Raw genomic sequence first — 27,601 nt, 5'->3', positions numbered from 1 at the left:
GCCTTGTACAGATTCTCTATTTCATAAAGGAGGAAGGTTTTTTCTTTAAAACTTTATCAATAAATATGAAATGGGCCAGCAGTAATCCTACTGCATGAGCTTAGGAGGTTAGCAAAGGACACAGGATTTTCTGTGTTCTGCTTAATGCCCATACCAGCAAAGCAAATAAATAATTTTCTTCATATATAGGTGGAAAAACTCCTGAGAGCAGTGGCTGATGGAGACCTGGAAATGGTGAGTAGTAATGTGGCTATTGAATATTATTGAATTCCATTTATCTCACTCAAATTGAGGAAGTTGCTTGTAAGTAGTATCAAGTGGAGAATGCTTTGGGTAATAATCTCATGTAAAGAGGAAATTCAGGTGACACAGAGATGCTATTTGTGGGGCACACAACAGCATGGAGTTTAGATTTCACATGGATAGCTGATGATATAATAATGCCAGTTTCAGATGTGATGTTCTGTAATTTGTGGTACCACCTGTCTTGACTATTCTTTTATTTATTGTTGCCTTTATTCCTTAAAAAATGAGATACTGCCAGTGTCATTCTACTGAAAAATTGAAGATTACATGGGAATCTTTAGGAGTTTTGCTTTTGGAAATGTGTGTAAGGCTATAGATTTCTTGCTTTTCTTGTAGTTCACAGCAAAAAACCATAAAGCTGTGTGAGAGTGCAAGTTTAATCTGCTGGGTGCATGTTCTGAACAACCTGTTTGGGTTTGGTTTGTACCAGGAGTAGCAAATACCAACGAAGCCTCATAGAGTCATCAGAAAATAGAAAACTCATGTCACAAAGTATGTGCCATGTTAATACTGTTTCTCTTATGTTTTATTCCACTGAGATGATGGAAATAATTTATCTGCTGATAGAGCAAAGAACTGTTCAGTTGTTGAGTACATTTCATTATCCTAGTTTACAGTGTGATTTAATATAAGTAATTATTTCCAAGCCAGCCCTTAAGTAATTTCCAGAAGCAGTAACATGTGCAGTGCTGGTATTTGCCATTCTCCTGGCCAGTGGTAAATGTGCATGTATTACAGTTCACTTTTCACCCACTTTGTGAAAATCTAAACTTCATCAAGAAAATTAAATGCAGTGCTATAACTTGCTGGGAAATTAGTATCTAGCACTGCTCAATAGATACCAGCAACGAAAATCATATAGAAAAAAATCATGTAGAAATCCAGTCTGTGCATTCAGATGACAGAATTACTTTCTCTTATGTGGCTTTACTTTCCTCATTACTGAAGTTCATGTGAAGCTGTTCAGAAAACAAGAATCATCCAGCTGGATTACAAAGGTTACAGATTGCATATCTGTTAAAAAACCACAAGTATTTAAAAACTCTGACCTTGTTCTGACAGCCTGAAGTCTGTCTGCATAGGAGCAGCCACAGCAGCCAGGTCATTAGGGCTGCTCGAGGTGTTTGCTGTGACAGCCAACTGAGCTTTGCAAGGAGGAGGCATTAAAAAATGCTGTGAAACTGGAAGATTAAAAAAAAAAACAACACATTATTATATGATTGGTGTTGTCTCAGCACAGCTAGTGGATTTGGTGCTCTCCTACCCAGTCTGTCCAGTGGGAAGGATATGTGCAAATCTACCACAGAAAAACCAAATCTCTTGTCTGCAGTGAGTGCTGTGGAGCAGCTGAAATGTTGGAATGAGGGTACAGAGACCCAGAGTGCTCAGCTGAGTATTCCAAAGTAACCCAGCAGTGTAAAGAACCTTTCAGATGACAAATTACCTGGTGAATGGAACTGGGCAATCTCCTGAGGTGGTTCACTGTGTGTCTGCTTGAAAGCACAGTTAATATTCTGACAAAAAAATACCTTTAAACCAAGAAGAATGGCCACTGCACTGTAATTATAAAGAGATGGGCACAGGAGTGTGTTCAGGTTTTTGGGAAGCACTGGTATCAATATTTTGGGAGCTGTGCACTGGATAATGAGAGCAGCAGTATTTGGCTGTCCCAGGAGGAGGAGGAAATCAATTGTGAGAGTCTTGGTGAGGGTGCAGGGAAAGGGGGGAGTGAAGTGACAGTTCTGCTTATTTTAGACATGTACAAATGTGGCAAGTAGTAAAGCTATGCTGAACTGGCCTTCCATGAACAGGCAGGCTTGAGAGAATATTTCCTTTGTTCCAGAGAACAACATGGAGTTTGCAGGGAAAGCAAACAAAATATTCTGTAAAAAATACAATATCCCTTTTCAGGTTCTATTATGTCATCATTCAGAATCAGGTACAGGGCCCTTCCTGGCTTCCCAGGATTTGTTGTAGCTGCATGTGTTTAAGTGGCTGAGACATGGGTGTGTTGTTTTCCCAGAGCTCAGTGGTGAGGAGCAGAACCTGTGACAAGTGTGAGAGTAAACAGAGTGGGAGGAATGTCTCAGAAATCCCACTGTCCCCATTCCCTGCAGCTGCAGAGCTCTTGGCTTGGTCCAGTAGTAATGGAGGCTTATACACTCACTGCTAATTCTAAAATGTCTTTAGTGAAATTAGATTAATGAATTTCAAGGTAAAAATGTACTGCTTAAACATTTTTTTTAATTGAATGAAATGTAAGGTAAAATTTAAATGCCCTAAGCATCACTGCTTGCAGATTGCACATGAATGCCCTGAGCCCTAAGGCTTTACTGAAGGGCCCCTCTCTCAAAAATGAGGCACTGCACATTGAGGAAAAGTCAAACTGTCCAAGCCCTAAGTGACAGACCTAAGGAAAGTCAGTGCCCCTGCAAAGTTTTGGCTATCATTAAATGTTGTCATCCTTGTCATTCCTTATGTTCTTTAAAGCAAAAGATGAAGCAAAATTCACATTGATATGAGCTGGCACAAATCATCTGAGCTGCAAGGATGTGGAGTGTTTGAGAGTGGGTGAGCACTGCAGTTGTGATTAGGCAGCAGGAAGTCATTTATAATTCACTTCACTGTACTTGGAGAACTTCCTAGCTGCTTTGTCAACAATAACACTTGATTTTTTAATTTGCCTGTGGGCAGCTGATGGCAGGAGGTAGCTGTGTGCTCTCCCTGAGAGAGTCACAAGTGTGTGTTTGTCAAATTTGACTTGTCCACATGTGCAGATCTGGTAGGACATGGAACTTTGGGACTCTAAAGAAGGATTTTCTTTTTATGCCAGGTCCGTTATCTCTTGGAATGGGTGGAAGAAGACTTGGAAGATGAGGATGACACAGCCAGTACATCAAAACCAGAATTCTGCCATCCATTATGCCAGTGCTCAAAATGTGGGCCAGCACAAAAGGTTGGAATATTCATTCTGTAAAAATAATAATTTATATTCTTGTAATGTAAGTTTTTGCTTCAGGGAAATAACATTCATATTGCCCAGCACCTCTGTCTCTCTTCTAAAAATAACTATATACAGATTTTCAGACTTCATCTGATGGTATGAAATTGGTTTTTTTTAATGGAATTGTTGAAAATGTTGGATACAGGAACAGTGTTCATGGACTTGCACAATGTCTAAAGGATTGAGAAAGCTTCACAGTTTGTTTTTAGGATATGTGGAGTGCTGTCAGGAAGGTTTGGGCCACTTTGAATAAACATTCATTCTTTTCTAAGCCTCTGATTCTCCTCAGTTTACACTGCTACTGGCACAGCATATCTACTTACCTGTTAGTAATCAGTTCAGCAAGGAATACCTGCTAATCCCAGAATCCATGTAATGCTGATAAAGTCTTTTTTTAATTGCATGGCATCTTTTCTACCAGCCATATCTAAAGCCTCTTCAGAGATCTGAAATAATCACAAAGATTTTCTTTTCAGTTGCAAAGATTTCCTTTCCCCTAAATTACCACACTCTGTAGAATAGAATGAGGCTTTGCAGTAGACTCTTTCTGTGGGTTTTTTGGTTTGTTGTTTTTTGCTTTGGGTTTTTTTTTTTTTGGTGGTTTTTTTTTTTGTTTTTGTTTTTGGGTTTTTTTTGTTTTTTTGTGTGTGTGTGTATGTGGTTCTGGTTTGGGTTTTTTTGTTGTTGTTTTGCATAAGGAACAATCCCAGCTCTTTGGAAATAGAAATTCCATACCTTACCTTGCAGGAGGTGTCTGAAGGGATAAATCATTGCAAAATAAACCTAAGTACAAATTTTCACTTTATTGGCTGCTTTGGGGCTAACAGGACTGTGAGATGGCTGAACTTCTGAATTCCCCACTGCCACCACACGTTTATTTTGTGCAGTCTTAGAGTGTTCTGTTGTCCTCGAAGGCTGCACATTCACACTGTGCTGTGTTCTCTGGTAAGGGTTGTCCCTGTGCCCTGAGGACAGGGATCAAGTGCTGAAGATGCCAGAGCTGGAGTCCATAAAGCTCATTTTATTGCTGGCAGGGAGGGGAATGGCATCTGCTGTGGAATTTACTTGTCTGCTGAGTGAGAAGAAGAAGGAACTTGTTAATTAATCCTAACCCTGTGCTAGGCAGGCACACGGATAAAGCACAGGATGAAAGAAAGGCTGTGCACCACTGCAAATGTCAGGCAGGCACAGATTGCAAGAGGAGTGAAAGAGGATGTTCTGTACAGCTGGGTAAACTGTCCTCCACATGCTTTCCTTATCCTGACTCCCCAGGGGAGTCTGTTCTCTGGGCCACTCTTGCTTCCAGGTGAATTAAATTAAATTAATTTTAGTTTGTATCCTTATTACTCCAAGCTTCATGTAGCATTGAGGTGTTTATTGTCTGTTTCAAAGAGCATAAATATCTGTATAAATCAAAATAACTCATTAACACTGCCTCATATCCAGTATGAGCATCCTAGCAGCTGTATAAAAACTTTCAGTTTTACCTCTCTCTCAAACTGTGCTGCTTTAGCCTCTTTTTAATACTGTGAATACTTTGTCTAGAATTGCTCTCCATGAAGTTATCATGTTGAAAGAAAAGAGGTAACAATAAAAGTAATTTTCTGTTGAAAAATACTGCCAAGCTGCTCTTCTTCACTGACTTTTTCTGAAGGCCTCAAATTAGGCTCCAGCAGAATTCTTGTAATGCCCATCTGCCCGTTTTATAAGAACTTAGCAGGTATTTGGCTACTTCATTGATTAAAACAAAGCCTGATTATAGTTTCATTGTGTGTTTTCCTCAACAGAAGTTTTCCAAGATCTGTGCCAACGGGCTGGGGGTGAATGTGTCCAACCAGGATGGTTTCACCCCCCTGCACATGGCTGCTCTGCACGGGCACAGCGAGCTGGCATCGCTGCTGCTGCGCCACGGTGCCAGTGCCAGCGCCAGGAACACACAGCTGGCATCTCCCCTGCACCTGGCCTGCCAGAGGGGGCACTCCCAGGTAACCCTGCCTGCCACTGAGCTCCCTGGCACCTGGCACCATGGAAAGCTGCCTGGGGAAACGAGCAACCACACTAAGCCAGGAGCAGAGAAAATGAGTTTGGCGGTTCTGGTTTTTGTTTTCAGCGTCTAAAATCTCCAGATGGAAAGGGGAACTTTGAGCTGAAATCGTTTCAGAAGACACCTTTTCTTTAGGAAAGCATATATGACTTTTATATATAAGCATACATGACTTAAAATACTGGTTTAATGCAAGGGGTGCAAAAACCTTCATTGTATTTCAAATGCTTTAAACATGCCTTGTGCAGCTGAATCTTCTGTGTATGTTCCTCTGTACTTTCTTCTCTGGGTTATGTTTGTGTCTTGGTATCTTCAGTAGCCACAGTACTAAATACTGTGGATTCAACTGTTACTGTAGATTCAACTCCTCACTTAGATCATGAGGCAAGTGCAGCTTTGAGGCAGCAGATAATTCATCCCTCACTTCAAGTCAGGGAAGCAAAAGCAGTGAAGGAGAAGCATGAGCCCATGGGGGGTGGATGTCAATACAGGAGAGAGAGTAAATGAGACAGGAAAATAACAAACAGTTTGAAAAAGCAGGGGGAAAAAGGCAAATGGAAAGATGAAGAAAAGCAGAAAATTAGGAAAATTAGAAAAGCGGAAAATTATTTAAAAATAAGGAGCTGAAGACTGCAGGAGGGAAAAGAAAAGGTTGTTGGAAGTGATAGGAAGACAAAGTACTAGGGAAGCAAGAAAAATCAAGAATACAACTCAGAGTTGTAGGCTAATTTATGGGATAGTTGTAGATTAGTTCATGGGGTAATTACAGTATAAAGAACTCCTTCCAGGTGTTGTGATGAGTTTGGAAAAGGGTGCTGCTGCTCTGGTGGTTTGATTTTGATGTTTTGTTAAGTTACTGGTTATATTTGTTTTTCACCCACCTTGAGTTTTATTTTCTGGCCTTTCTTGTAGTTCCTTACATTTTTCTTTTTAAAAGTGGGTGTTAAAAAATGAAAATTAGTTTCATACTCAGTTACTCAGTACTCACACTCAGTAAGACTGAAGTTGTTATTTCTTTCAATAGGTGGTAAAGTGTCTGATGGATTACAATGCAAAACAAAATAAAAAGGATATATATGGAAATACTCCCTTAATTTATGCATGCTTGAATGGTCACTATGAGACTACTGCCCTGTTGCTGCAGGTAAGATCACTGCAGAGTGTTCTGCTGGTATTTCTCATGTGATTTTTGTGCTTACCCAGTACTCAGGATCAGTATTTTTAGTTATGCTTTTCTCTGTCAGAGATGTTAGATAAATTTTAGATGAATATTACCTTGCTATTAGATAAATATTACCTTGCTATTGTACGGGTAGCTGTTTTTATGGAACTTCTGTGTGGCAGGTGGCAGGGATTCTGTCACATCGGGTTGGGGGTTTCTAAAGTATGTCTAAAGCTTGGAGTATGTTCTTGTGGCTCTTGGCGCAGCTGCCCCGGGCCCTGTGCAGCTCTGGGGCTGCTGCTCCTTTCTAACCCGCTCTCCTTTGCTGTGCAGCACGGAGCCTCGGTGAACCTCTCCGGCAGCAGGGGCAGCACGGCTCTGCACGAGGCCGCGGCGGGCGGCAGCGAGGCGCTGGTGGCGTTGCTGCTGCGGCACGGGGCCCTGCGGCACCTGCGCGACGAGCGCGGCTGCACCGCTGCCGACTGCGCCGAGCCCGTGAGTGCTGCAGGGCTGCCAGGGGAAAGGGCCCTGTGCTGGCACTGCAGGGCTGCACACACTGAGCTGCACCAGCTCGTGGGGGTATAAACACTGACATGCTGCTCCTTGTGCAGCCTGGCGATGGGGCCTGTGAAGCCGGTTGGGTTTCCAGAATAAGTTATCCTAGACTAAAAGGATGGGTCCAGAAAGAGTGGAAGCACAGACCTAAATAAAATGAACATTAACATCTCTGTAATGGCAGAGAGAGCAGAAGTTGGATGTAGGCAAATGAACACCTTGTACTAATCAGTTGCTCAGGCAGCAGTGTTCGTTGCCCTACCCATTATCTTCTGTCCTTCAAGGCTTTTGATTTCTTTTATCTTGCAATAGATCACTCTGACCTTCCCCTTTATTAATAGCAATAACATTATATGTAATATTAAATGATACAGAATTATTTCACTCTTTAAAGGACTCCTTAATATGCTTAAATGGCCTCTGAGATGTAGCTTAATGACCACAAAATTCTGTACTGAATCAATTTTGGTATGTATGTTACCATTTAAACTGAAATTGGCTTAACCATAAGTAATACAGCTTAAAATAAGAGGTCAGGACTCCAACATCATCACTGCATTACAGTGTAACTTGTGGAACGCTGTTTTTGCCCTACTCAGAATGATATAATTTTGTTTGTATAATGAGTTCTTTTATGTGTGTTCTATTGATTCATAGAAGCATTAATTAACATGCTCTGCATAGACTGAAATACTAAAATGTACTGTTGTTTTTCTTTTTCTTTAATAATGGTGAAAATGGAAACCCTTAAAATCAAGAACTCAAACATCATGAAGTTGCTAGAAGCAGCACCAAGCTGTCTCCCCACATCAGCAGAGGGAGAGAAGGAGAGTGAGCAGCATGTTACTGGCAAGATAAGGAAAAAAGGTACCTATGATATTTCCACTGGTGTGAGTAAAAAGGGATTTAGGAATTCACTGGTGACTATATAAAATATTTTATGTAATTGCTATACATACAATAATAGAACAATTATTTTTCATATTTATGATAGGTAACACCTAAAACACTGTAACTAAATGCAGCAGACTTTGTATTCTACTCATGACATTGCTTTAAACTTAGTTTTCACCTACTTTGGGGTACGTGTGTGAATTTTACCTACAAAAACATTTCAAGGTGAAAACACACCACATTTGAGATTATATAACTAGCCATGTAGGAGCTGTGCATATCAGTGCAAAGCAAAACAGATTTAAGTGACTGTTGGGTGTCATTTATATGACAATTATATTGTCATATAAATGACACCCAACAGTCACTTAAACATTTATATTGCCCTAAAACAGGTCAGGGAGTGACTCTTCATTATTACTGTCATGTTTTGGGACAGAAATGAGAGCTGCAGAGGTGACTGTGAACCTTCCAGCCCAGTTTGCAGAGGGCTTTGAGCAAGTGGCAGGAGGGGCAGTGACAGCACAGCTGGGCTGCAGCAGGGCCCTGGTGCCTTGGGAAGGATGAGTTACCATCCCTTTGCTACCTTTTATCTTGCAGTTTAAACTCTGACCTTCCCCTTTTTTAATAGCAATAACATTATAAGTTGTATTCAATGATGCAAAGTTATTTCACTCCTTAAAGGATTTGACACATGGCCCTATCTTAATGTGCCTAAGCAGCCTCTGAGATGGAGCTTAAGGAGATTCTCCCTCCTCACCTCTCACCCCCAGCTTCTGATCTGCCTTATCCACTGCTCCCATTATGCTGCCTCAGAAGTTTTTCAGGTGAATTTTCAAGTTCACTGCCCTGGGGATGTAAGAAATGCTGTGCTCCCTGAGCTGGACAGCTCAGCAAAGGACCTGATGCCACCAGGGCTGTAGAAAGAAAACAGGGAGGCTACAAAGCAGGAATCAGGGTAGATGAGGAGTGTGATTGCCCATTTCAGCACCCATGAGTTTTCAAAGTAACTCTTGCTTCCTTCCCTCAGAAAGATTGTGAATGTCTGCTTAATAGAAAATCACAATTAATCACAGTGTGCTGACACCTAAAATTGAGAATAGTTCTTCCAATATTTTGAATAGTTCTAAAAGAGCAATAGAAGATATGAGTAATACTAATGAAGAGGTGGTTTAGCATCTGTGTGTTAATTCAGATTGGTAAAAACTGGAATTCAGGGCCTCAAAGTCCAGAATTACAGTCTCTTCAGAAGCTTGGCCAGTTTTATCTGAGGAAGAATGGTTATATCTGCAACTTAAATTTTTAAAAATTTCCAAAGATAAATCACCACTTTAATTCAAGTTAGCACTGTTATAGTTTTATGTTCAATTTCAAATCAGAATTGTGTTTTTTAATTCCTAAGTGAGACTGAGTTGTAATTTTAGCTGCCTATTCTCTTAAACCCCCAGTGCATCCTAAGCCCTGTGAGAAAGCCGATGATCCCATAAGCAGACAACTCCAACTGCTCCAATCAATTCACAGATTTAACAAGTAAGCACAGAGGCTTGCTCAGAGTGGGTTTGTGTTCCCATAAGCAGAGGAGAAGTGCAGCTGCTAGCAAAGGCCCAGAGTGGGTCAGGGCTGGTTACACCTGGCATGGTGGTGTGCCAGTGGGTGTTAATCCTGCAGGGCTGGCACAGTCACATCCCCAGGCAGATGTTCTGGGCATGACAGGCTCACTGGGGTGGAGAGGGAGGGCTTGGAAATGTATCTAAAATTGGGATTGCACTAATACTTGGTGTACCATCAGTTAAGCATTTCAGAGCCAGACTGCTTATAATACTGTAGTGGTGTTCACTCCTTGGTTGGGTTTTGCTCAGTATCTTTTTAAACCCTTATGTATACTCCATAGTAAAATACAGGGAATACAAGCAGGCTGCAGTTCTGGAGAGGATGTGTTGTCAGGGAGCTGCCTGTCTCTGGTGAGACAGTTCCACCTCGTGGAGCTTCTGAGAGAGGCTTTTATGAAAGGCTTATGCAAAGACATGTAATTTCTTTGATTTCTTTAAAATTTTCTTTAGAGAAAAACACCTACGGAGAACAATAACAAGAGATAAAAGTGTCCCTAATTTTGACTATCACTTACTGCACCAGGTAAGTGGAAATACTTGCTCAGATTATTCTTATATTACAGCAATGTTTGTTTGCTCTGCTGTCACTCTGGGTACATGTAAGAGAAAGTTTACTAGTGGTGATCATTGAATCACAGAGGTTTTGACCTGTTTGCCAAATTGATCGTTTCATCATTGTTCAAACTTCAGTGGTGCTTCTATGACACCTCTTGAACACTTCTTTCTTTTGAATCTCTTAAACCTCTTACTGCAGGTTTCAACTCTGTCTTATTTTCTGTGTCCTGTGCACCAAAACCTAAAACTGAAAAGCTCTGCAGCTTCTTGGAGCTGTATCTTGCTTTGGCAAGAGAGATATTTTTCAGTAGATTGAAATTGGGGTTTGCTTTCTAAGAGACTATTTGCAAGGGTTGACAGCAAGCTGCATTTGCGTTGGCAGCTGTGACACAAATATATGTGATAGATTCAGCTTTGCTTGGGATGCAGTGACACCCACACCAGCTGCTGGATGCTGCCTTCCCCAGAGCTTGTGCTCTTCCTCCTCCTTTGCACTGGCTGTGACTCTCCTTGCATCTTCTGCTAGGCCATTTCAGAACACTCAATCAACAGAAAAAGGACCTGTCCAAAACAAAACAGTTTTTACCAGGTTAGTCCAGCAGCTGCCCATCATTAGACTGACACAGCTTGGAAAGGCAGACTCTGCAGCTCTTGTCCTTCTGGAAAATGGAATTCTCTTCCTTTTCCTACAGCCCTTAAAAGGCTGAGTATTTGCCAAAAGCCTTGAGAACACTAAATTAATTCTATAAAGCTGTAATATTTTATTAATTCTTTCTAAATGATAATATTCCACTGCTTAACCTGGGATTTACATTTTATAACTGGATCACTGAAGGCAGTATGTCATTTCAGTACACAGGTGTCAGAAAACTAATATGTGACCCTGATACAGAGCACTCCAGCCCTGTTCTGTGGTTGTGAGTTCATACAGCTGTGGCTGAACTAATTCATGAGTCCCTACAGCTCTGAATTGTTAGTGGATTTAAAATTTTTGTGGATTTAAATAACCTCTGTCTGCAGCTTTTTCAAGACTGTTGCCATTATTTCAGTAAAAAAGCTACTTTCTCCTTTTGTTCTTGTCTTAGAAGATCTGTCATTAGCATGCTTGCATTCTCTTTATTTCTTCTGGTTATTTTAACATTTGCAGAGTGGCAGTAATCCAGACCAGCCATCCACTCTGTGCAGCAGAAACAGGAGGAGGTGTGGAAATGGAAGATATGAATAGTGGGATGACCGGAAAGAGGCACTAAGGGGCTGGGGAGGGTGGGTGTCTCTACCCTGACAGGTGACCTCTGGAAGCAGGGAACACTAAAACTGCCTTTGCCTTCAGCAGTACCTGGGTCACCCTGTCTGTTGCTACTGCCATTTTTCTTAATAGTAAAAGAAATGGCTGTGAATTTCAAGTGCATTGAGACTTGCATTACAAATGGTGTTTAGAAGAGCTGGGATGCTGTTGGGATAGTGAGGGGAAAATAAGTTTTGGAATGTCTGTTTTCAGGTCTGGTACTGATGTGTGTGTAGCCTGGGGCAGGCTGGCCTCTTGTTTTCTCAAATGTAGCCCAAATAGAATTACTCTCTTACAAAGTATGCTATTTTAACCTTGGCTGTGTTCTCAGTGTCATGAAATTCATGTGATAATAATGTTCAAGAAACAATATATTAATGTTCCTTCTTAAGAAAGCAGATGCTTTTAACGTACCATTTCTCTCTCCTCACAGATGGCTATTAAAAGCTTTGATAAAAGCAAATTGAAATCTTTTGGAATGCTGGAGCAGAGCACAGCTCAGGTCACGGACTCGGGGTGCAGCGGTGAGTTTGTGGAGGATGATGATGACACGGCAGCTCCTCCCCGGAGTAAATTACTGCAGCGCAGGCACACGGTCACTGTGCCACTGCCGGCAGAGGGCAGCGACAGCGACAGCGGCTCCTGCCACAGCCCCGGCGGCTCCTGCAGCCCGGCGGCCCCAGCGGTGCCGCAGTCCCCGCACTGGCAGGGCTCGGGTTCTCACCACTGAAGGGAAGCACGGAGCTGAAGCCCGGAGCTGAGGAAGCTGGTGCTGTGAATTTCAGTGGCCCTTCACTGTGTGTTACTGTCGGTGACATTGACACCCCCAGCTCAGAGCAGGCGCAGGCTCTGCAGCACAGCTGGAATGTTCTGGCACCTGGGGCCTGGCTCCTCTGTTCGTGTTGGAGGTGACCACACAGCCAGATCATTACTGATCTCACTAACAGGGATGGAATGGGGTAAAGACAGCAAATTACTTTCCTATTATTATTAAAAAGTTCTATGTAACAGTAAACCAAATGAAACCCTGTATTGTATTTTTCAGCCACCCACTTTGTTTTAAAAGTCTTTGAATAATTTTTGCATTTTCAGTTTTTATCACTACATTCAGAATTAAATATAAATATATTTATATATATAAAACGATATATTGGATAACAAGGTATTTATTGCCAGAGGTAATTGAAAGTCTCTATTTTTATTGTAATGTTACAACCATTATAGTGTATATTTGTGTATATTTCAGTAGCTGGGCAAACAACAGTCCATAACATCTGCATTACCAATGTGAAGGGATGTGATCCTTGCTAATATCTCAGCAACGCTCCCCTGTACTGGAGCTGCAAGATCAAGTTCTTACAGAGGAGCCAAGATACTGGGGAAAAGTGGAGAGCCCTTGACAAAGCTCAACTTTGGGCCTGCTGTTCACAGCATAATAAAAAAGCAGAAGCACAAGGTGCTGCTTGTGTTTTATTGTAGCATGCATTTAAGTTGCTTTTCCCCTCCTCCAAAGGAAGTAACGCAAAAATGCACAATTACTCATGATTCTGATCCTGGGCAACATCCACAGACAAAACTGCTCCAGAGCCTGCTCTGGGCTGCTATTAAAGAGGTGAAATTGCCATTGTGAAAGTACTTCTCACCCCAGTGAGCACTGGCTGCAATAGGCCAGATCCTGCCCCATTGCCAGGGGGGATCACTGAGGAACTGAAAGCTGAGGGAACCACCCAGGGGCTGCTGAGATCTGAAGTTCATTTTCTACTGTTCAGTTATGGGAGGCCAATCTGTAAATAGCACAAGCCAGGTTTTGCTGTGTAGGATTTTTTTATTCTTGGCTCATCACATCCAGCTTACATTTTATTTCATGAACTATTTGTATACATAATTCTCTTTCTTTTAACTGTGGTATTAGTAAATTACCTGGCAAAATACAAAGCTGGAAGATAGAGTGCTGGGTTTTTCAGATAACTTTTTAATCTAAGAGGTAAAATGTCAAATGACATTTGGATTTGAGGGTAATGTGTTTATTTTTCTAATAATTTATGAGTTCATCTGATTTTCTGATGTGCCTTGGATTTGTGCCAAATGATGGAAAGAAAAACTAGTAAACGAACTCTTGAAAATGCTGTTTCCTTTGAGTGCTTTTGTCCAAGCATTGAGTCCATTAAAGATTTTCTTGCTTGGCTTTGTAGGCATTTGAAGACTTTACCTTGTGTTTATTCCTGGACTTTCCTTCCTCCTGCATTTACAGATAATTTTATTAGATTTTTATGCATAGAGGTGTACAAAACAGAACTGTTAGTGAAACTCAGCATTTTCACATAACCTCCTTTTCTAGCTCTATGTTCAAATTTTAAAAAAAATGTTCAGCTATTACAAGTCAAAAGCCACAAAAGGAAAGAGGTAAAACAGGTTTTTCCTTCATGTGACACTATAAAGATGAGTCAGAGTAAGTCATTAGTCCTTACCTGTGGCAAGAATAATCCAGATATTTAAGATCTAGGAGACTATTATAAATCTGATTTCCAAATAACAGAATGAGAATTTTGCTTGTGTTTTATTGTAGCATGCATTTAACTAAATGAATTATTCTTCAGATTTCTCAACCATATAGATAAGAAAAATCAGTTCACCAAACTTTGGCTTCACTCAGTAGGGGTTGTAAGTCTGAAGAAATTTGGCACACTCAGGGTATCACTAAAGCTAAGGCATCCTAATCACAAACACAGAGAAGCAAAGTGCACAGTCTAAACCAAATGAAACAAAAATAACAAATGTTTCATATTTTAACCACATTCAGACAAGATGAAAAACACACCCACTAGTGCTCACTTGAAACCAGTTTATTCTGTTCCAAAAAACAGTGCAGTTGGAATCATACACGATCCTGTTAAATTATGTCAGATAGGGGGGTTGTGGTGGGAGAGTTTATCAGCACATTACAGTATTCATCCTACTGATTTCCATAACCATATTCTTGAATAAAAGTACAGCACAAGTTCAGTTTCACTTTAAGCATGCAGGAGTTGCAGAGTTTAGGAAAATGGTCTGTGTTTTTTTTCCAGGTAAGAAAGTCTCCAGCCATCTGATAAAAGTGGAGGTAGTTGTAAGAATACACGATAGCAGGTGTGTGAACAGTGCTGTGTGTGACACAGGTAACTTGCTTTGTGTGAAAGCCCAGGAACTGACAGGGGAACAGTTCTGCTGTTTGCTGGTAACGTTTCTCTACACAGACTGCCTGACAGGAGTCCCTGAGCCAAACACTATTTGGATGCCTTCATTTTTAAATTTCCAGTAAGGCCTTGGGAGCCAGTGGCTGCTGGGCAGGCATCCTTCAGGGGCTCAGGGAATCTCCTTTCCAACACTTCTGTGCCAGTCTGGACACACTTTAACTCTGAGTGCCTGTGCCCTGTCTCACCTGGCTCCTGGGTTTGCACTCTCCAGTAACAGCAAGTTAAGTGTGTGCAGTGGCTGAAAGCAGAGCTTACAGTGAGGAAGGGGCAACAAAACACTCATGCTAATGAAGCCATGGGGAACCCCACACTGCTCAGGCCTCTTATACTACAAAACTTGAAGTTATAAAATCCCCCTTCTCAGATTTATTTTACAAGTTATTTGTTGGCCTTTTATAATAATAAAAAAAAAGTCAAGAAGCGTAAACATTTTCAGATCCTGCATTCTGCCTGCTAACAGCATTTTCCAGGCTATTGTTTGGCAGCCTTACAGTAGTATTAATAATCATCCTCTTCATCAGAATCCAAGACTTTCCTTCTGTTGAACTAGAATGAAATAAAGTGAGAATTGAAGGGTGATGGTGGATGCAGGCTGGCACAAGCCTTTCCCAGTCCATGCCCGTGGCAATGAAGGCCCTGCCTGGCACAGGGCACAGGGCAGAGCTGGCCAGGCTGGCACACACCAGGCTGGCCCCAGAGTGCTCTGATGGAACCCAGCAGGGCAGGGCAGGAGGTGCAAATCCAAACTTCCACCCTGAACTGTCCCACAGTGCAATTCTGCTGCTCTACTTTATACAACGTTACATTTAGGAAACAAAACTCACCTTCACTGTTGTTTTCTTTTCTGTTTGCTGACTCACTTTTTCAAGAATTTCTATCAAACCTTGTTCTGATACCTAGGAAAGTCAAACAAAATGTGGATAAACACACTCTGAGAGTATCAAACTGAATTGCCATTTCTTTTCTTACAAAAGCTTTTTGATGGAATTACATAGTCCTTAAAGGAATTTTAATAGTCTTTAGGAGCTATTTACAGTTAATTTAACTTATATCTATTATAAACATATTTTTGTAGAGTTAATTTGGTTTAAAAATAAATATATGTGAGAAAGAATTAGGAAACATACTCACCTTTCCAGCTAGCTGTCCAAATCTTGCCATCTGTATAAGATAATTCTCTACTGCTTTTGCTTTGTCTGGTTTCACAAGTGCTAAATTGCTTACTGCAACAAAAACAGGCTCTGTTCATTTGGGGTTAGAACATTCTCCAGTACCTTCACTAGTAACAAAAAAGTGACACATGTCCCTAGGAAACAATCTTCTTCATGCCAGGGTCATGAAATAAATTGAAAAAGGCATTTTCATTTATGCCAGGTACAAGACAGTTACATTTCTTACTTTTAAATATTTGCTCCTCATTAAACAACTTTGACTCTCCATATAATTCCTTCTACTAATTTAAATAAAACCCAAAACATGAACATATTCAGATACTCATCAGCCTCTCCCTGCTAATCACTGATTAACCAACTGAAAAGCTGCAAGTTTTATCTTCTCAGCAAAAGCAGTATTTTTCTAGTCTGGCCTCTGTACAACACTTCTGAGGAGTCACTTAGCTGAGTATTTTTTATGAGGAAGTTACTTGGATACTCACATCTTGCACGAGCTGCTTGATCAAGAACTTGAGCTAAAATAGTATTCCTTATCTCTGCCTCTCTGTAAGGGAAAGTGAGGCACACATGAAAAGTGGGATTTCAAACACCTGAAATAACATGCACAGAACAGCAAAGCACAGAAGATTTTTGATTCATGGAAGTGCTTCTTGAGGTCACTTCAAACCTCTCATTTACATGATAGCTTTTACAGCATTTCCTGTCCTGGGAATGTCCTTTCCTTATGGACATTTCCCATTTCCCATCACTGAATTACACAGCTGGAACATCTTCCAAGAAATCAAGGTGGAGTTTCATCCTTACACCTTCTCACTGCTCATGATGACATTTTAAAAGACAAAAGCTGTGCTACCCTTTAGAGCCTGCATTTATCCATGTGGAATTCACTCCATGGTAGAATAGGCACAAGGAATTGTCCATGCAATTCCAAATCCAAAGCAAAGCTCATTTGTGTATTTAGAACTTTCACATGGAGACTTCACTAAGTCTCCACATATTTATAATATTTGATATAAATATCTGCAAAACTGCAGCTTTAGTTTATGAAAGTTTAGTTCATACAGGCTTGGACTGTGCACAGTCAGCTCTTCACACACCTGTTTACAATTTTCCCCTTAGCACAAATACTGAACTGTTCCCCCACTGAGCTTCCAGAAAAATAATTTTGCTTCAGCTTTTTAAGTGGAATAGTATCCCAGAAAAATCCAATCAACTGGGAAAGGCTCTTCCCCCTGCAATAGCAGCCAAACCCGACCCAAACTCAGCACTGACCAAAAGCACCGGTTTGGGAGGAGCTCTGCCAGCCTGCAGGACTTGGATGATAAACTCCCACCAGCCCTGAGGAGCCAAGGTGACAGTGGCAGGGGTGATGCTCCCCAGGGCACCCTGCTGCATCCCTGCAGCTCAGGAGGTCACTGAACTCACACAAGGGCCAAGGGACATGAGCTGCTGCTGCTTCCTCATCAGCCCTCCCACCCCAGCAGGGCTCAGGCACTGTGGGCATGGCATGGCAGCCACACCTGCAGCAGATCTTTGATCCATTTCAGCTCCTTTGGGGGTGGTTCTCCCAGCAACAAAACAAATAGTTAAAGATGATGAGATGCAAGACCAAAATTCAACAGTGTCATTCATACCTCTGCTTTGCTTCCTGTTGTGATGGATCAGCAGAAGGATCCTGAAGGAGATCAGAGCAAATATCACAACCCAGAGTCATTCCACACAGGACAGAAAGTTCAAATATTCCAGCAGTGTTGATGGAAGATAAAGCTGCCTGCTAAACCTGCTGCCCATGGATGAGATCCTGGAAATGGGAATCTGCTGCCCTAGCACATAAATGTGCCACCCTCTGCTCTCCTCACAGCCAGTCCTGGCAGCAGTGGGGGAGCTGCTCCTGGGGCTGGGGCAGGGAGAGCCTTCCCTTGGCTCCAGGGTAACAGGCTGCCCAGAGCCCAGGAAAGGGACAGAAGCATTACAGACCCATTGGAGTAAGTTAAGGATAAGTAAAATGAAACAGAACACATTCTCAGCATGGCAGCTGAAATCCCAGAATCACAGAATCATGGAATATCCTGAGCTGGAAGAACCCACAAGGATCATCAGGTTTAATTCCTGAAACCAATGAAAAGTTAATGAGGGGGTTCTACAAGAGCTGGTTCCTGCATTAAACACTAATACATATGAAAAACAAAATGGGGCAAATTTCCAAGTCGCTATTACTGGTGACTTTTTAGAAACAAGTAACAAAAAACCAAAAAAAACTGAACTTTATATGGAATCAACACCTCAGATGTTACAGGTAACAATTAAAGGTGTGAAAGGATGGAAAACCACACGGACAGGAAATGGGGATGGCTGGAGGCAGAGTTCCTTCACAGGAACAACAAAATTGACACTTCATATAAATCCATACATGGATTGTATCAGAGGATGGTGTCCAACTCCTTTCAGTGGTGCCCAGCAGAGGACAAGGAGCAGTGGCCATAAACTAAAACACAAGTTTTACTTCAACACGAGGAAGAACTTCTTTCCAGGGAGGGTGGCAGAGCACTGGAGCAGCAGCCCAGGGAGGGAGTGGAGTCTCCGTCTCTGGAGACATTCCAAACCCACCTGGACATGCTCCTGTGTCAGCTGCTCCAGGTGACCCTGCCCTGCTGAGAGCTGGACTGGATGATTTCTAGAAGTTCCTTACAGCCCTAACAATTCTGTGATTCTGTGATTCAGCTCTGAAAACTGACATGGCTGGAAAGGCTAGGGAGGCAATCCATGGAACAGTGAGTGGTCGGGGGCGGGCACGTTCCTATACCGAACCTCCCGGGGCAGGGGCGGAGGGAGGCGGCGGGGCCGGGGCTGCGCTCGGCGCCGCTTCCAGCCAAAGCTCGGGCACGGCCGGGCCTCTTCCCGCTTCCCCCGGCCTCGCACCCGCCCCTGCTCTTCCCCTCCGGCCCCCGAGAGGCGCCGAAAGCGCTGCGGGCGGAGGGGCAGGCGCTGCCTCAGCCCGTGCTCGGCCCTGATCCCCCCGCCCCCTCACCCCGTGCTCGACCCCGATCCCCCCGTCCCTTCAGCCCGTGCTCGACCCCGATCCCGCCGTCCCCTCACCCCGTGCTCGGCCCTGATCTCGCCCGTCCCCTCACCCCGTGCTCGGCCCTGATCCCCCCGTTCCCTCACCCCGTGCTCGGCCCTGATCTCGCCCAGCCGCCGCTGCCGCAGCGCCTCCAGCTCCTCGTCCGCCATGGCTGAGGCCGCCCGCTCCAGGCGCTGCCAATCCACCGCCGAACGCCGTCCCGTCCTGCCGCGCCCTCGCCAGGCGAAGCCAATCCACCGCCTATGCTCGAGCCCGCGGAGCAGGGCCGGGTCACTGGAACAGGGGACACAGGGACACGTCCGGGTGTGTTTGGGATGTGTCCAGACAGAGAGGGGGTCTCCACACCTCTCTGGCAGCTCTGCCACCCGCAGTGTAAAGAAGCTCTTCCTCATACTGATGTGGGATCTGTGTTTTAGATCACCGGTATTGCTTCTCGCCCTGTCTCTGGGCTCCACTGAACAGAGCCTGGCCCCATGTCGTATGGACTGGTGAGATCCCTCTCACTCTTCCCCAGGCTCACGTGTCACAGTCCCTCCTCATCACAAAGATGCTCCAGATCCTTCCTCATCTTTATGGTCTCTGCTGGATCCTCTCCAGCAGCTCCTTGCCCTTCCTGAGCTGCCGGCGGGACCGGGACGGGGCCAGCCCGGAGTGCGCTGTGTGTGAGGGAACAGCGGGACCGGTCCGGAGTGCGCTGTGTGTGAGGGCACAGCAGAACGGGACCAGCCGGGAGTGCGCTGTGTGTGAGGGCACAGCGGGACGGGACCAGCCCGGAGTGCGCTGTGTGTGAGGGCACAGCGGGACCGGTCCGGAGTGCGCTGTGTGTGAGGGCACAGCGGGGCCAGCCGGGAGTGCGCTGTGTGTGAGGGCACAGCAGAACGGGACCAGCCGGGAGTGCGCTGTGTGTGAGGGCACAGCGGGACGGGACCAGCCCGGAGTGCGCTGTGTGGGAGGGCACAGCGGGGCCAGCACGGAGTGCGCTGTGTGGGAGGGCACAGCTGGACGGCGCCATCCCGGAGTGTGTGAGGGAACAGCGAGACGGGCACGGTCCTGCTGGGCTGCTGGAACACCGAGGCTCTGCCGTGTCCCTTTTTGCCAGTGACTGCTACAAATCTCACCATGGACTGGTGGTGACCTGGGCTCTGAGTCTGCCACGGGCCCTCCGACTTCCCCTAAAAAGCAGTGGGGACGCGATTCGGTGGATCATCCCACGGGAGCAGCAGCGAGTGGCGCTGCCCCCAGCTCTGCTCTGCTTTCTGGGGGTCCCCAAAAATGCCTCGTTGTGCTGAGCCCCCCTCTCCGCAGCTCGGTCCACAGTCTGCAATGGGGACTAAATCCTGACCTGCAGCCACAGCCCTGTCTCTGGAATCAAATAGAAAAAAAAACCCCGCACTCCCCCAAAAAGCTGACAAAGGTACTGGCCTTCATCAGACTGGGTACAAAGACACTTTAATAGCGTCAAAATAGCAATGCAGCTATTACTGGCACTCTCATTTAATAGCTTCAATCACGTTTAAAAAGGAACTTCCACACCTCAAATTTCAGCCTTTGTTGTTGATTGGTCACACTCTTATTACAGGCTATAGGTTTTCCATTCGTACTTTAAGATTTAATTTGCCTGAAGAAAAACCCCAAAAGCTGCTCTGTAAGGATGAATAAGCCACAGCTCCCTTACCACAGGGAAAATAAATATTTTTTTACCAAGTATTTCTAGTCTAGTTTTAAACAGTAACAAAATGTGTCAAGTGCTTACTTCTTTAACAACTTTGGCAGCGAATGCAGACAAAATTAGCAGAGTGGAGTTAATTTATTTTGGATTTTTCCATGTCGCACCTTCCAGATGGACCACAGGAGCCCATCCGTCCTGCCTGAAACCCTCGCATCCACCCTCGTGTTCTGAGAAGCATGTTCAGACCGATTGAAAATCTGGGGTGTTTCGGCTATTTAGCGGTTCAGAAGGTAGGATTTGGTTTGTCCTTCCCCTTGGGCAGCAGAGGGAGCCCTTGTTCTACACAACAATAAAGGTGCTCATCGTTAAACCAGAAAACAAAACAAGAAATTGTTTGGGTTATTTTGGGGGGTTTTTTGTTAGGTGTTTTTTGTTCTGGGTTTTTTTTTTTTTGTTGTTGTTGTTGGTTTTTTTTTGTTTTGTTTTGTTTTTGCCGCGCAGTATGTTCTCCCAGATGAAGCTTTAATCTATATCGTACATCTCTGCTGCTGTAAATTCATGCTCCATTATGCCACCATATGCTGGGCTTCGCTCAGAGAAAGCTGCAGTAATCCTAATACTTCATCTCGCTTTATAGACATTTGTGTTGCGGCTTTCACTGCATATTGTTTGCTCACACACTTAAAGGTTATGTCTTAATAAGTTGTTCTGGGTGAGTTTATTAGCAGGGAGCTGGCAGCTGATGAGTTTTTGTGTTTTGAGAAGGTGTCGTAGTTATTGCCAATTACGATGTGAGGCTCAGGGAGCAAAAGAGTTTTTGGTTCATTAAAGAAATCTGGAGGCAACAGTGCTTTAAGCTGTGTGTTGTTTTTGGCTCCTCAGATGCCTGGTTTGTTTTTCAGCTGCTCCCAGGTACAGATCATTCCCTCTGCAAACAGGGCAGCTCTAACTGCACAAGCATGGAAGGCTGGACCAAGGCTTTTCAGAGTCAGTTGAACCATTTATTCTGTTCAGGACCTTTAGCTGTAATGCAGAAATAGTGGATTCCTGAAAATTCTCAACATTTTTGATATATCCACAGAATTCTGTCATTTGTATTGATGAAGGATGATAAACAGAAAAGAGATGCTTTAAAATGACTGTTTCTTCTATTTTTTAAACTTATACTCTGTATTATTTAGGAATGTCAGCTGTCAAAAATGCTCAGTATGTATTGGTCTGCAAGTAATAATGCCCTATGTGTAGATTAGTAATTCAGCACAGTTCTCAGGACTACTTGAGATATGTGAAAATCTCCAGGAGATCACTTTCAATAAGCAGGATCCTTCACAAGTCCTTTGAGGCCCAATTTCAAACACTAGAGGGATCAAGAAAAGCTGCTGATTTTTCCCCCAGGTTTTAATCACTATAAATGGTGTCTTTATTTAAGTAATGCTCACACTGACATTGTTATCACCCTTGGAATGACACCATATTGGAGTCATAACAGAATGCATGAAAAAAGTCATGAACAAAATGTCCCATTCCTCAAGCAATTGTAAATAAAGCAAAATCTTGATGGTTGTGACAGCACTCTGCACACTCTGTGTTTGGCACTTCTGCTTGGAAGATACACTGGAAATCCTCACTTGATGAAATCCTTGCTTAGTCATCTCTGGCCTAAATTAAAATTTTAAGAAAAATTATTAACAGAAACATTGCTATAAAAATTGGCAGACATTGCAATGTCTTCAAAATAAACATTGCAAGATTTTTCCACCTTACAGAAGCTGAAGATACTATAAGAAAAGTAATGTTAAAAAAAAAGAAAATTGAATTGTATTTGATGAGAAAGAAATTAAGAAAAATTTACAGCAAGAGTAGAAATTACAATATTCAATAATTAACAGTGGTTTTAAAGCATCTAATTAGTAATTATGCAATAACACTGTGCCTGTTCCAAATCTTACTGAAGCCATAGAAGATTTCCCCTTTCATTTCCATTGTCCCATAAACAAACACACCAATGCAGAGAAGGATTATTTACGTTGCAACACTCTGAATGGTGCCTCAGCAGTGGGCTCTAATAAATAAATAAATGTGTCCTGAGAATCATTGTGCCCAGGCTGGATCATGGCTTTACAAAGAGTTGTATGCAATAATAGCAAAATAGAGTAGAATGGATTTGGAAATAGAATGATGTCCATGTGTGAAGAGATCTCAGATTGTAAAAGACAGGAGTGAGAAAAGGAAAAATATTACTCTTTACAGTTTTATTGACAGACTTTAAAATTACATTTATTTTCAAAGACTAAATAGCAAATGTTTTTTTTGGAACATAATCCATATATTGCCATCAGATGTGAGGAGCACATTCAGGTGTTTCCTTATGCTATATATATATATATATATTTATATATTTTATATATATATATTTAAAGTGGATACAGAAGCTGTGATTGTATCTTACAGATTTCAGCAGGAACTGAATTGGGGTTTAAGTGCAACCTGCAAACTACTTGAGTTCATGTGTGATTTTCAGTCCACTGAAATAACTATATATATATATACATATATATATATATATATATATATGTGCATATTTCCTATTTTAGTTTTGTCATCACTCATGGATTTGCTCTGCTACACAGCTGTCCATAGTTATTTTAACCTGGCTGAAGCCATTAATGGGATTTCTATTGCTATATAGATATGTGCTCTGACATCCTAATTTTTTAGAAACATCTGGTTTGAGGTTTTTGTTGCATTAATAAGAAATAGAACATTAAAGCCTTTGAATTTTTTGGCTAAAATCTTATACTTCAGGTTGTTAATTCTCCTTCTGTGTGTTGTACTTGTCCCATGGGAAGCAGCTGTGTGTAATGGGCTGGAGCACAGCAAAGCAAATGAAACAGGAACTCTGCATTATCAGCACATACATGAAGTGAGACTGGGCTGTGGCTTAAGCCAGTTCCTGGTTTTCTTTTGGAATTGTGATATTTTCCTCTGACAATATTTACTATATTGTTAAATTCCAATAGGATTAATCACTTAGTCACTTGTTTGTTGGTTTGGTTAATGAGGAATGTTGACTGCATTGCTTTACTGTCCCTTCTTAAAGACTTTTTCCCCATATTTCAGGTTCAGAGTAGGAATTAACTTGAATGGGAAAGCTGTAACTGTATTAACAGTTTAGAACCATTGCATTCAGCTGAGCAGGTTCAGCACTGCCTGTAAGAGATCAGAATTGTCTTTCTTCCTTAGCTCTCCTTGCAGCTGTACGTTGCTTGTTCTGAAACACGTTTCCCAGCTCCCCAAAACATTTGAACTATGAATTACAGGGAATTGACAATTTGGAATTATCCCTCTAAGTTAAAAGGAAAGCAGTTGCTGTTTCCAGTAGTATTATTTTATTTGATGTAGTACACAGATCTAGTAGTACATAGATACACTAGTAGTACACAGATACACATAGATCTAGTACATAGATATCTAGTACAATTAGATACTCTCAGTTTTAAAGAAGTGTTCATTTAGGAGTTTTATACCTGTCCCTACATATAGATGTGGAAGTGTGCCCTTGTTGTCCACAAGAATTACTTTTGCTTTAAAAAAAATCAAAATCATCTGAAATTAACCCTTCCATATTCTTTAAACTACATTAATTTGAAGCATTGCTCTATTAAAAGATATTACTGTGTAAAAAAGAGATGCACTAAGCCAGCAGTTCTCTCCTGGTAGTAACAGACATGAACTAGTGCTGGTTTTTACTTATTTTTGGAAATGACACAGGTATGAGATGCACTAGGTTATTTTTGTTTTCACTGTTAAGTATTTATTGCATTCCAACTATGAAATTTTGCTGTAGCCTATGGAAAAATGTCTGCTTTAAAAGGTCTGCAACACGATTGGTTTCAATTATTTATTTAGGAGACCATGGGATAAAAGAAGCACATTGATATTGAAGTTTCCCACTTTATCTCACTGTTTCCCCTTTTAGCTGCTGTTTCAATGAGATAAAAAGAGAGACAGAGGAATAAATGGAGGGCAGATTGCACAGAAAGCTAGAGGGGGTGATTGAAAGACTAGAACAGGGAGAGAAAAGGTGAGACTGGGGTAAAAAGAAGTGCTTGCTCACGTTTTGCTTTTGTCATTTGCCTTTGCTGAAGTCAAGGTGTGCTGAGAAGTCACACCTCAGCTGACCTTGCAGAGCTTTGGCTCTTCCACAATGCTGAGAGCTGTTATGGGAGAGAGGAGTGGAGTCAGACAGAATGGAATATCCTGAGTGTGTTGTGAGAAAAGCAAGGATCCGCTGCCTGAGCCCTGCTTCACCTGCACTTATTTCCAACAGCACTAAACAAGAGGTAGAATGATAGCCTTCAACTTTTATCAGTACACATTCATATCAAAGGCTGCTTTTACTGCTCTGCCTATGGTCTAGGGTTAGGGTTATGAAAACCACAAAGCCCAGAGTCCCAGGCACACTGCAGCTGAAAAAGGCATCCCAAGGGGAACACAAAACTGTCGCAACATGGCTCCCTCCACAGCTTTTTCCTGGGAATCAACCTTAGACTAAAGCAGTGTTTGCCGCCTAGAGTTAGGGTTCCAGCTAGGGTTAGGATTTGAAACCAGAAAACCCAGAGCCCCAGGCATACTGCAGCTGAGAAAGGCATCTCATGGGGAACAAAAACTTGCCACAACATGGCTTCCACCACAGCGTTTTGATTGGAACCAGCCTTAGAATGAGTGGCCAGCTGGCACCTGAAATTCTGCATTGTACAGGATGCCTCAAAACCCAAGGTGGCACCAGTGCCAACTCGGGCAGGTTTGACAGTACCAAGTGGCTCCTGCAATCTGCCCTCAGGAACCTGGTTTGGTGAGTTTTGTTTCCCAGGGAAAAGGGCCAGCATTGGTGATCAGGTGTCTGTGGCCCAGAGTGGCCGGCTGGCTCCTGAAATTCCGCATTGCACAGGATGCCTCAAAAACCCAAGGTGGCACCAGTGCCAACTCAGGCTGATTTGAAAGTGCCTTGTGGCTCCTGCAATCTGCCCTCAGGAACCTGGTTTGGTGAGTTTTGTTTCCCAGGGAAAAGGGTCAATGTTGGTGTTCAGGGCCTTGTGGCCTGGAGTGACTGGCTGGCTCCTGAAATCCCGCATCGCGCAGGTGCCTCCCAGACCCAAGATGGCACCAGAGCCAAGTCAGGCTGGTTTGAATGTGCCTCATGGCTCCTGCAATCTGCCATTAGGAACCTGGCCTGGTGAGTTTTGTTTGCCAGGGAAAAAGGCTGGAGTTTGTGTTCACTTTCCTGCGCTGCTAAGTGCCTGGCTGTCTGCTGGGGTTCTGAAATCCAAGTCACCTCTGCCTCCTCTCTCTTTCCTCACCCCCACCAATGACCCCCTGCAGCAGCATGTGGGCACCCAAACAGGAGCTTTGGGGTGCCACACAGACATTGCAGGCTGAGAGGCAAAGATGGGGGCCAGTTACAGGTGGAGAGCTGACACTGAGGGTTAGGGGTGCAAAGGACACTGGGTACCAGGTAGGGTTAGGGTACAGGTTCCACCCTAATGGTGGGACAGCCCCAGAACCCTCCCAGCAGGGGCAGGCAGTTACCCCAATTAATAGGTAGAGATGATGTTTGGAGGCCACAGAGTTACAGGTAAGGGTTAAGCAGTTTTTTAGGGGATTTTTTTAGGGTTTTTTCAGGGATTTTTTAGGATATTTTAAGGGTTTTTTTTTCCAGGAATTTTTTAGGAATTCTCTTGGAATGTTTAGGATACCTTTAGGGCTTTTAATATAAATTTTAGGATGTTTTAAGGGCTGTCTTACTACTAATTGGAATTGTTAGGGTTGGGTTTGGGTGTTCTTGGGGCTTTTTTTAGGACTACTTAAAAGTTTTTAGGGCTTTTTGAGGACTAGGGTATTCTAGGATTTTTGAGGGAATTTTTAAGCTTTTTTAGGGTCTTATCAGGGCATTTGAAAGATTTTAGGTGTATTCTCAGAACTCTTTTAGGACTCTTTAGAGATTTTTTAAAGGTTCTTTGGGGATTTTTAGGGGTGTTTTAAGGGCTTTTTAAAAGTAGGGAGACACTAAATACACTAAAAAACATATTTTTAGTGTATTTAGTATCTCCCTACTTTTTTTTTTTAGTGTATTAGACACTAAATACACTAAAAACATATTTTTAGTGTATTTTGAGGCTCTTTTTAGGTTTTTGTGGGGCGTTTAGGACACTTTGAAAACTAGAGCTTTTTTAGGGCATTGATAGGGTTTTTTAGAGTCCTTTCATGGCATGACAGAGGCTGAGGGGCAGCTTGAGGAGCACTGTGGGGGTTTGAGGGGGGCAGAGGCTGGGAGCTGAGGGAGGAGCAGGGAGAGGGGACAGTGGGTGACACACAGAGATGCTGAGGGTGGCAGGGGCAGCTGGAGGGTGACACTGAGAAGCTGGGGCTGAGGGGCAAAGGAGAGGGATTAAGGGTGACACACAGGAGCTGAGGGGCAGCTGAGAGGGGCCTTGAGGGGCACAGGGGGGGCTTGAGGGTGACAGAGCCTGAGGGGCAGAGGGAGGGCTTGAGGGGTAAAGGGAGAGGGCTTGAGGGCTGGGCAGTGCACTGGAGATCAGGGCTGCAGGGAACAGCTTAGGGGGCAAGTCAGGGTACAGGTGCAGCACCCCCCAGCCCAGCCAGCCCCCCTAAGAACAGCCTTTCCCCCAAGAGCAGCACAACACAGCAACCCTGACAGTGACACCAGACTGGAACCCACCCAATGAGACAGGACAGCAACCCTCACACCAGGACAATGACAGAACTCTCAGAGCACATCAAGATCCATGGCAGAAAGGTAGGGAAGACATCTCAGGGTTAGAGAGCAACAGGTGGGGCTTGGAGCTTGAGCAGTTTTTTTTCAGGACTTTTCCACTGCTTCAAAGGATATGTAGGGGATTCTTGAAGGCTTCTTAGGCTTTTTTTGGCTTAGCCTTAGCCTAAGGCACTGTTTACTGCCTAGGGTTAGGGTTACACCTAGAGTTAGGGTTTTGAAAACCACAAAGCCCAG

The 27,601-nt window shown here is 43.2% G+C and overlaps 2 protein-coding genes across 3 annotated transcripts in view; one reads left to right on the top strand and one right to left on the bottom strand.

Moving 5' to 3' along the window:
• ANKRD27 (ankyrin repeat domain 27) overlaps positions 1–13,078 on the top strand; it is a 54,366-nt gene extending 41,288 nt beyond the window's left edge. The window contains exons 21-29 of one of the 2 annotated variants that reach the window (XM_054296222.1): positions 190–234; positions 3,140–3,262; positions 5,098–5,295; positions 6,379–6,498; positions 6,850–7,011; positions 7,830–7,938; positions 9,414–9,495; positions 10,026–10,098; positions 11,849–13,078. In XM_054296222.1, coding sequence (XP_054152197.1) covers positions 190–234; positions 3,140–3,262; positions 5,098–5,295; positions 6,379–6,498; positions 6,850–7,011; positions 7,830–7,938; positions 9,414–9,495; positions 10,026–10,098; positions 11,849–12,145 — 1,209 coding nt within the window. In that variant the 3' untranslated portion in view covers positions 12,146–13,078. The remainder of the gene's footprint in view (positions 1–189; positions 235–3,139; positions 3,263–5,097; positions 5,296–6,378; positions 6,499–6,849; positions 7,012–7,829; positions 7,939–9,413; positions 9,496–10,025; positions 10,099–11,848) is intronic. The other variant, XM_054296223.1, reaches the window with a different exon arrangement.
• Positions 13,079–14,243: 1,165 nt separating this feature from the next.
• Positions 14,244–19,079, bottom strand: PDCD5 (programmed cell death 5). The gene is made up of 6 exons (XM_054296380.1): positions 18,986–19,079; positions 17,455–17,495; positions 16,303–16,364; positions 15,780–15,871; positions 15,473–15,544; positions 14,244–15,194 (listed from the first exon to the last, which is right to left on the bottom strand). The coding sequence occupies exons 1-6, from the start codon at positions 19,049–19,051 to the stop codon at positions 15,147–15,149; spliced, it is 381 nt and encodes a 126-aa protein (XP_054152355.1). The 5' UTR covers positions 19,052–19,079; the 3' UTR covers positions 14,244–15,146.
• Positions 19,080–27,601: the final 8,522 nt, after the last annotated feature.

Source organism: Melozone crissalis, unplaced genomic scaffold (genome assembly GCF_028551555.1).
Source record: "Melozone crissalis strain CALT ecotype California unplaced genomic scaffold, PUWL_Pcris_2 ptg000007l_1, whole genome shotgun sequence".
In the NCBI taxonomy this organism is placed as follows: Eukaryota; Metazoa; Chordata; class Aves; order Passeriformes; family Passerellidae; genus Melozone; species Melozone crissalis.
Note: the sequence above shows the minus strand (reverse complement) of the source record. Positions and strands in the feature narration are given on the sequence as shown.